The sequence below is a fragment of the Vipera ursinii genome, assembly GCF_947247035.1.
Source record: "Vipera ursinii genome assembly, contig: scaffold_406, whole genome shotgun sequence".
Taxonomy (NCBI): Eukaryota; Metazoa; Chordata; class Lepidosauria; order Squamata; family Viperidae; genus Vipera; species Vipera ursinii.
In genome coordinates, this window is record NW_028148134.1 from 5001 (window position 1) to 15034 (window position 10034).

Sequence of the window (10034 nt, forward strand, 5' to 3'; positions counted from 1 at the left end):
TGAAGGGAAGGAAGGAACAAAGGAAGGGCAAACGGAGGATGAGAAGCCAGGCAGACACAGAGCCCTAGAAGGAACTTGCAAGGGGAGTCACCGGAAAAGACGTCCGACCGACGAGATCTCGGGGGCGCATTCACAGGAAATCGGAAGAGAGGCATACAAGCCGGGCCGGGGATGAAACGCCCTCCCCCCTTTCCTCGCTTCACTCTCTCCCTTCTGCCCTTCGCCCTCCTCTCTCTTCCAGAGCCACCAGATCCTGGACGGTCAACTCGGCAGCCTCGATCCTTCCTCGCTGGTCGACCTGGTCTGGTCGTTGTGCGTCTTGCAGCAAGCGGAAGCCGTCCACTTCCAGAGCGTTTTGCTGCCCACGTTTTACTCCGCTTTCTTCGGTAGGAAGAGTTTGAAGTCCGTCCGAAGCCGGGTCCGGTGAGGGGGGTGGGGTGGGGAGTTTACTAGCTTGGAGTAAACTTACTATCGGATTACTCCGCCCCCCCCCCCACGGCCTCCTCAGCGTGGTACACTGACTTGAGCGGGGGGGGTTGGACTGGATGACCTCCGAGGTCCCGTCCACCTCCGTGAGTCTGTGGTTCTTTAAAGGTTGCCCGCTCAAGCCTGGGGTTGGACTGGATGACCTCCGGGGTCCCGTCTGCCTCCATGAGTATGATTCTGTAAGGGTGGCCCGTTTGAGCAAGGGGTTGGACTAGATGACCTCTGAGGTCCCATTCACCTTCATCAGTATGATTCTGTAAGGGTCACCCGTTTGAGCAGGGGGTTGGACTAGATGGCCTCTGAGGTCCCGTCCACCTCCATGAGTATGATTCTCTAAGGGTCGCCCGCTAGAGCAAGGGGTTAGACTAGATGACCTCTAAGGTCCCATTCACCTCCATGAGTATGATTCTGTAAGGGTCGCCCGCTAGAGCAAGGGGTTGGACTAGATGACCTCTGAGGTCCCGTCCACCTCCATGAGTCTATGATTCTTTAAAGGTTGCCCGCCCGAGCATGGGGTTGGACTAGATGACCTCTGAGGTCCCGTCCACCTCCATGAGTATGATTCTCTAAGGGTCGCCTGCTAGAGCAAGGGGTTGGACTAGATGACCTCTAAGGTCCCATTCACCTCCATGAGTATGATTCTGTAAGGGTCGCCCGCTCGAGCATGGGGTTGGACTAGATGACCTCTGAGGTCCCGTCCACCTCCATGAGTCTATGATTCTTTAAAGCTTGCCCGCTCGAGCATGGGGTTGGACTAGATGACCCCTGAGGTCCCGTCCACCTCCATTCGTCTATGATTCTGTAAAGGGTTGCCCGTTTGAGCAGGGAGTTGGACTGGATGACCTCCGAGGTCCCATCCACCTCCATGAGACTATGATTCTGTAAGGGTTGCCCACTCGAGCAAGGGGCTGGGCTAGATGACCTCCGAGTTCCCGTCCACCTCCATGAGTCTTAACGATTCCGTCAGGGTTAAGGGTTTGAGTTATTCTCTGAAAAGAGAGTGAAGGAAAAGGAAAGGAATGGAAAGAGACAGGAGGGAAGGGAGGGAAGAAGGAAGGAAGGAAGGAAGGAAGGAAGGAAGGAAGGAAGGAAGGAAGGAAGGAAGGAATACAGGGAGGGAGGGGGATGGAAGGAAGGAAGGAAAGAAGAGGGAGGGAGGAAAATCATGGAAGGAAGGAAGGAATACAGGGAGGGAGGGGGAAGGAAGGAAAGTCATGGAAGGAAAGAAGGAAAAGGAGGAAGGGAGGAATGTCACGGAAGGAAGGAAGGAAGGAAGGAAACGAGAGGGAAATCTAGAGAAGGAGGGCAGGAGAAAGACGGGGGGGAAAAAACCAACGTCGAGAGGCCGCTGGGGTGCCCCGAAGCACTCCTTTTGCCTCCAAGCGAGGGGACGCGGGGAGGAGGAGGAGGGGTGGGTCAGACTGGATGGCCTCCCGAGGTCCCTTCCCGGCCCTATCCCTTCCGCACCCGTTTCCCCCTCCGCAGGCAACTGGACGCCGGCTCGTCAGAACGCCTGGCTGAAGCTGATGCACATCAACGCCACGGCCCAGCTGGAGTCTCCCGGTTACGCCGGCCCCTTCCTCCCGCCGGACCGGCTGGCCCTCCAGGATTTGGGGCTCACCCGGACCCCGACTTTCCTCCAGACCGACGTCAACGCCGTCCTCGCCAAAGTGGCCGGCGAGGAGGCGAGGCTCCGCTTCAACGTGGAGACGCCGTACGGCTGGAAACTCGGTGAGACCCACACACAAACACACACACACACGGTTTTGGGGAGGGTGGGAGAATCCCCTTCGCTCCCGACCTCCAGGTAGAACCTCGGCCTCGGATTTCCCCGTGTGCTTCGAACGTGTGACGCCGGCCTTTCCGTCGCTAAGCGAGACGCGGGTGCGGTGAGTTTTTGACCCCCCGTTTTAACGACCGTTTCCCCTCGTTCCTCCCCTCCCCGCACCACGGGGGGGGGAGTGGGAATTCAGACGCTTGGCAAACTGACTCGTCTTTATGACGGTTGCATGTTTCTCCTTTTGCGACCATCAGATGGCGCAGGGAGGAAGGGGAAGCCCGATTTGCTTCCAAACTTCCTGCCTGCAGGGGTTCGCTTAAGGGACCTGGGGGGGGGGGTTGGGGGCAGTGAGATCATCCAAACGGGGCAACAACCTCCTCGGAAGGGAATCGTCTCGCTTAGCAGGAGAATTTGGTGGGGTGGGGGGGGTGCCTTCGTGGTCGCAAAGCGAAGATTTCCCCCCGGTAGGAAAACAAAAGGCGGGGGGTGGTTTCTGTCTCTCTTTGCAGACGCCGAGATGGTGCTGGACTCCGAAAACAACCCGCTCCCGGGGGTCGAGCTTCAGGCTTCCTCTGGGGAGCAGGCGTCTTCGGAGGCGGGGTGCAGAAGGTGAGAGACTTCCTAGAGGTAGGAAAGGTGTGGGGGGGGGTTAAGGAGGAGGTGTTTACTACCCCAGAAGTAGCCAGGTAGTAAAAATAGATAGATAGATGATAGATAGATAGATAGATAGATAGATAGATAGATAGATAGATAGAAGATATAGATGATATAGATGATAGATTAGATAGAGTGAAAGATGATATAGATGATAGATACATAAGATAGAGTGAAAGATGATATAGATGATAGTTAGATAGATAGATAAGATAAATAGAGTGACAGATGATATAGATGATAGATAGAGTGACAGATGATATAGATGATAGATAGATAGATAGATAGATAGATAGAGTGAAAGATGAGATAGATGTTAGATAAGATAGAGTGAAAGATGATATAGATAAATTAGAGTGAAAGATGATATAGATGATAGATAAGATAGACAGAGTGAAAGATAATATAGATAGATAGATAGATAGATAGATAGATAGATAGATAGATAGATGAGAGTGAAAGATGATATAGATGATAGATAAATAAGAGACAGATAGAGTGAAAGATGATATAGATGATAGATAGATTAGATAGATAAGTGAAAGATGATATAGATGATAGATAGATTAGATAGATAGATTAGATAGATAGATATATAGATAGATAGATTAGATAGATAGATAAGAGATAGATAGATAGATAGATAGATAGATAGATAGATAGATAGATTAGATAAGATAGTGAAAGATGATGTAGATGATAGATTAGATAGATAGATAGATAGATTAGATAGATAAGATAGTGAAAGATGATATAGATGATAGATTAGATAGATAGATAGATAGATTAGATAGATAAGATAGTGAAAGATGATATAGATGATAGATAGATAGATTAGATAGATAGATAGATAGATTAGATAGATAGATATAGATTAGATAGATAGATTAGATAGATAGATTAGATAGATAGATAGATAGATAGATAGATAGCGATAGATAGCGATAGATAGATAGATAGATAGATAGATAGATAGATAGATAAGATAGATTAGATAAATAGATAAATAGATAGATAGAAGATATAGATGATATAGATGATAGATTAGATAGAGTGAAAGATGATATAGATGATAGATACATAAGATAGAGTGAAAGATGATATAGATGATAGTTAGATAGATAGATAAGATAAATAGAGTGACAGATGATATAGATGATAGATAGAGTGACAGATGATATAGATGATAGATAGATAGATAGATAGAGTGAAAGATGAGATAGATGTTAGATAAGATAGAGTGAAAGATGATATAGATAAATTAGAGTGAAAGATGATATAGATGATAGATAAGATAGACAGAGTGAAAGATAATATAGATAGATAGATAGATAGATAGATAGATAGATAGATAGATGAGAGTGAAAGATGATATAGATGATAGATAAATAAGAGACAGATAGAGTGAAAGATGATATAGATGATAGATAGATTAGATAGATAAGTGAAAGATGATATAGATGATAGATAGATTAGATAGATAGATTAGATAGATAGATATATAGATAGATAGATTAGATAGATAGATAAGAGATAGATAGATAGATAGATAGATAGATAGATAGATAGATAGATTAGATAAGATAGTGAAAGATGATGTAGATGATAGATTAGATAGATAGATAGATAGATTAGATAGATAAGATAGTGAAAGATGATATAGATGATAGATTAGATAGATAGATAGATAGATTAGATAGATAAGATAGTGAAAGATGATATAGATGATAGATAGATAGATTAGATAGATAGATAGATAGATTAGATAGATAGATATAGATTAGATAGATAGATTAGATAGATAGATTAGATAGATAGATAGATAGATAGATAGATAGCGATAGATAGCGATAGATAGATAGATAGATAGATAGATAGATAGATAGATAGATAAGATAGATTAGATAAATAGATAAATAGATAGATAGATAAGATGTTTAGGGAGAAACGATGTTGCGGACGTCTCATGACCCAACTAGGGAATGTCATCAGTGCTAGGAGGAGGAGGAGGAGGAGGAGGAAGAAAGACTGGGGGGGGTGTCCTCAGAAGCACAATCTCCCCCCCTGCCCACATGTGATCCTTTCTCTGAGTTGATTGGTTGATTATTCTTATTTCTCTTTCCTCCCTCCCTCCCTGCCTTCTTTCTCCTTCCTTCCTTCTTTCTCCCTCCCTTTCTCTTTCATCCTTCCATCCTGCCTTCTCTCTCTCCTTCCTTCTTTGTCCTTCCTTCCTCCTTTTTCTTCCTCCCTCCCTCCTCCCTTCTTTGTCCTCCCTCCCTCTTTTTCCATCCTTCCTTCCTTCCTTCCTTCCTTCCTTCCTTCCTTCCTTCCTTCCTTCCTTCCTTCCTTCCTCCCTTCCTTCCTTCTCCGAGACAGGCTTGCTTTTCTCCTCTGGGAATTCCCCAATTTCAGCAGCCGGAGTAAAGATCTTCTGGGCCGCTTCGTCATGGCCCGACGGCACATCCAAACCGCTGGCTTTGTGGTGGTCGAGGTGAGTCCGGGATAGATGACCTCCAGGGTCCCTTCCGGCTCTGCCCTCCCATGATTCTTGAAGGCTCTCTCCCGCTTGAGCAGGGGGGTGGACTAGATGACCTCTGAGGTCCCTTCCAACTCTTGTCATTCTGTGATTCTGGAAGGGTCTTCTGCTTGAGTAGGCGGGTTGGGCTAGATGACCTCCCGGGGTCCCTTCCACCTCTGTCCTTCCGTGATTCTGTCGGGGTCTCCTGTTCGAGCACGGGGGCTGGACTAGATGACCTCCGAGGTCCCTTCCAACTCCTGTCATTCTATGATTCCGTCAGGGTCTCCTGCTCGAGCACGGGGGCTGGACTAGATGACCTCCGAGGTCCCTTCCAACTCTTGTCATTCTATGATTCTGTCAGGGTCTCTTGCTCGAGCACGGGAGCTGGATTAGATGACCTCCCGGGTTCCCTTCCACCTCTGTCCTTCCGTGATTCTGTCGGGGTCTCCTGCTCGAGCACGAGGGATGGACTAGATGACCTCCTGGGGTCACTTCCACCTCTGTCCTTCCGTGATTCCGTCGGGGTCTCCTGCTCGAGTACGAGGGATAGACTAGATGACCTCCAGGGTCCCTTCCAACTCTGTCATCCTATGATTCTGGAAGGTTCTCCTGCCTGAGCAGCGGGTTGGACTAGATGACCTCCCGGGGTCCCTTCCACCTCTGTCCTTCCGTGATTCCGTCGGTGTCTCCTACTCGAGCACGAGGGATGGAGTAGATGACCTCCAGGGTCCCTTCCAACTCTTGTCATTCTATGATTCCGTCAGGGTCTCTTGCTTGAGCACGAGGGATGGACTAGATGACCTCCCGGGGTCCTTTCCATCTCTGTCCTTTCGTGATTGTGTGAGATTCTCCTGCCTGAGCAGCGGGTTGGACTAGATGACCTCCAGGGTCCCTTCCAACTCTGTCATTCTATGATTCTGGAACGATCTCTTGCTCGAGCACGGGGGCTGGACTAGATGACCTCCGAGGTCCCTTCCAACTCTTGTTTGTTTTGTTTATGTTTTATTTAATTTATATACCGCCCTTCTCCCTGGGGACTCAGGGCGGTTCACAGGGCATATAAATAAAAATACAATACTATACAAAAGTTAAAACAAAGATTAAATCAGTGCCCAATTAAAAAACAATAATACAATCTAAAATGACAATTTAAAACCCAGCTCCCCCATCAGGCCAGACCGGCCAATTCAAACAAATGGGTCTTCAGACCACGACGGAAAGTTCGGAGGTCCGATGCCGTCCGGAGCTCCACCGGCAGTTGGTTCCACAAAGCCGGGGCACCCACAGAGAAGGCTCTCCCCCTGGGGGCCGCCAGTCGGCATTCCCTGACCGGAGGCACCCTGAGGAGGCCCTCTCTGTGGGAACGCACAGGGCGGAGGGGAGTTGAAGCCGGCAGCAGGTGGTCCCCGAGGTACCCCGGACCCATGCCATGTAGGGACTTAAAGATCATAACCAAGACCTTGAACCTCACCCGGAAGACAACTGGTAACCAATGCAGCTCGCGGAGCAAAGGTGTAACATGGGAGTACCGGGAAACTCCCAAGACAACTCTCGCGGCCGCATTCTGTACCAGTTGGAGCCTCCGAGTGGTCTTCAAGGGAAGCCCCATGTAGAGAGCATTACAGTAGTCAAGGCGAGAGGTCACGAGCGCATGAGTGACCGTGCACAGGGCATCCCGGTCCAGATAGGGCCGCAACTGGCGCACCAGGCGAACCTGGGCAAAAGCCCCCCTTGTCATTCTATGATTCCGTCAGGGTCTCTTGCTCGAGCAGGGGGCTGGACTAGATGACCTCCCGGGGTCCCTTCCACCTCTGTCCTTCCGTGATTCCGTCGGGGTCTCCTGCTCGACCACGGGGGCTGGACTAGATGACCTCCAGGGTCCCTTCCAACTCTGTCATTCTATGATTCTGGAAGGATCTCCTGCTTGAGCACGGGGGCTGGACTAGATGACCTCCCGGGGTCCCTTCCACCTCTGTCCTTCCGTGATTCTGTCGGGGTCTCCTACTCGAGCACGAGGGATGGAGTAGATGACCTCCAGGGTCCCTTCCAACTCTTGTCATTCTATGATTCCGTCAGGGTCTCTTGCTTGAGCACGAGGGATGGACTAGATGACCTCCCGGGGTCCCTTCCATCTCTGTCATTTCGTGATTCTGTAAGACTCTCCTGCTCGAGCACGAGGGATAGACTAGATGACCTCCCGGGTCCCTTCCTCCTCTGTCCTTCCGTGATTCCGTCAGGGTCTCCTGCTCGAGCACGAGGGATGGACTAGATGACCTCCGAGGTCCCTTCCAACTCTTGTCATTCTTTGATTCCGTCAGGGTCTCTTGCTCGAGCACGGGGACTGGACTAGATGACCTCCGAGGTCCCTTCCAACTCTTGTCATTCTATGATGCCGTCAGGATCTCCTGCCCGAGCAGCGGGCTGGACTAGACGACCTCCCGGGGTCCCTTCCACCTCTGTCCTTTCGTGATTGTGCGAGATTCTCCTGCCCGAGCAGCGGGTTGGACTAGATGACCTCCGAGGTCCCTTCCCACCCCGTCATCTCTCTCTCTCTCTCTCTCTCTCTCTCTCTCTCCTCCTCCTCCTACAACAGGTGCCTTACCACGAGTGGTTCAACCTGAACACGGACTGGAAGAAAAGCCAATATCTCAAAGACAAGATCCAGAAAGCCGTGGCCAAAGATCTGGCGGGATAAGAACCCGGCGCCGGGAACGTTTTCTCGAAAAGGGGACGGATTGGACGGCTCGGCCCTATTGCCCGGAGTGGGGATTCGGGTGGGGGGGGGGCGTTTGAGGAAGAGGAGGAGGAGGAGACTTTCCTACGGGAAGCGAGTGTGAAACTCGGGCGAAATTAAAGGAGATATATATAAATATATATATATATATTTTGTTACAGATTTGGCGCCGGCTTCTCTTTCGTGGCCCGATTTTCCGAGTGTGGTTTTTTTTGTTTTGTTTTTTTCCCCTCAACGTGGTGGTGGGGGGGGCGAAGGAGGGGCGGGGGAGCGAGTAACGGCGTAGTAGCGGCTTTCTCCGCCTCTACCCCCCCCTCCGCCCCCCAGTTGGCCGAGTGCGGTCCTCGATTTAACGACCCGGATTTACGTCGTCGCACAAAGCCAAAAAAGAGAATCTCCTTGTGTCCCCCTTTTCCTCCAGCACACCAGGTCCCGAAACCTCCAGCCTTGATTGCCGGAAGGATGCACAAAACACCGCAATCCACAAGACCCTTAAGCCATCACCCAGCGGGTTGGGTATCCCTGCCGGTCGCCATGGAGATAAAAGGCAGGAGGAGGCAGTTTCCACGGCGACCCCGAGATGACCCCTGCAAAAGCCAATGGGAGGGTGGTTGTTTGTTTCCCCCCCCCCTTCCCGGGTCTATCCATCTATCACTGCCTCTATCATTATTAATATCTATCTATCTATCTATCTATCTATCCATCTATCTCTGCATGTCTCTCTATTGTTATTTATGCATTATCTATCTATCATTATTCATGAATCATTTGTCCATCTATAATATCTATCTATCTATCTATCTATCTGCCTCTCATCATTATTAATCTATCTATCTATCTATCTATCTATCTATCTATCTATCTATCTATCCATCTATCTCTGCATGTCTCTCTATTGTTATTTATGCATTATCTATCATTATTCATGAATCGTTTGTCCATCTATAATATCTATCTATCTATCTATCTATCTATCTATCTGCCTCTCATCATTATTAATCTATCTATCTATCTATCTATCTATCCATCTATCTGCATGTCTCTATTGTTATTTATGCATTATCTATCTATCATTATTCATGAATCATTTGTCTATCTATCTATAATATCTATCTATCTATCTATGCCTCTCATCATTATTAATCTCTTTATCTACCTATCTACCTACCTACCTGTCTGTCTGTCTATCTATCTATCTATCTATCTATCTATCTATCTATCTATCTATCTATCTATCTATCTATCCATCTCTCTGCATGTCTATTGTTATCTATTATCTATCTATCTATCTATCTATCTATCTATCTATCTATCTATCTATCTATCCATCTCTGCATGTCTCTATTGTTATTTATGCACTATCTGTCTATCTATCTATCTATCTATCTATCATTCATGAATCATTTGTCTATCTATCTATAATATCTATCTATCTATCTGCCTCTCATCATTATTAATCTCTCTACCTATCTACCTACCTATCTATCTGTCTGTCTATCTATCTATCTATCTATCCATCTATCTCTGCATGTCTATTGTTATTTATGTATTATCTATCTATCTATCTATCTATCTATCTATCATCTATGTATCATTATTCATGAATCATTTATCTATCTATCTATCTATCTATCTATCTATCTATCTATCATTCATGAATCATTTGTCTATCTATCTATAATATCTATCTATCTATCTGCCTCTCATCATTATTAATCTCTCTACCTATCTACCTACCTATCTATCTGTCTGTCTATCTATCTATCTATCTATCTATCTATCTATCTATCTATCTATCTATCTATCTATCCATCCATCTCTGCATGTCTCTATTGTTATTTATGTATTATCTATCTATCTAT

General features: G+C 47.3%; 1 protein-coding gene across 1 annotated transcript in view; it reads left to right on the forward strand.

Annotated features, from left to right (window-relative positions):
• Positions 1 to 8232, forward strand: part of LOC310650723 (FAST kinase domain-containing protein 4-like) — a 13226-nt gene extending 4994 nt beyond the window's left edge. Inside the window, exons 3-7 of the mRNA XM_083380306.1 lie at positions 242 to 386; positions 1972 to 2217; positions 2776 to 2875; positions 5297 to 5411; positions 8032 to 8232. Coding sequence (XP_083236432.1) covers positions 242 to 386; positions 1972 to 2217; positions 2776 to 2875; positions 5297 to 5411; positions 8032 to 8133 — 708 coding nt within the window. The 3' untranslated portion in view covers positions 8134 to 8232. The remainder of the gene's footprint in view (positions 1 to 241; positions 387 to 1971; positions 2218 to 2775; positions 2876 to 5296; positions 5412 to 8031) is intronic.
• The last annotated feature ends 1802 nt before the right edge of the window (positions 8233 to 10034 follow it).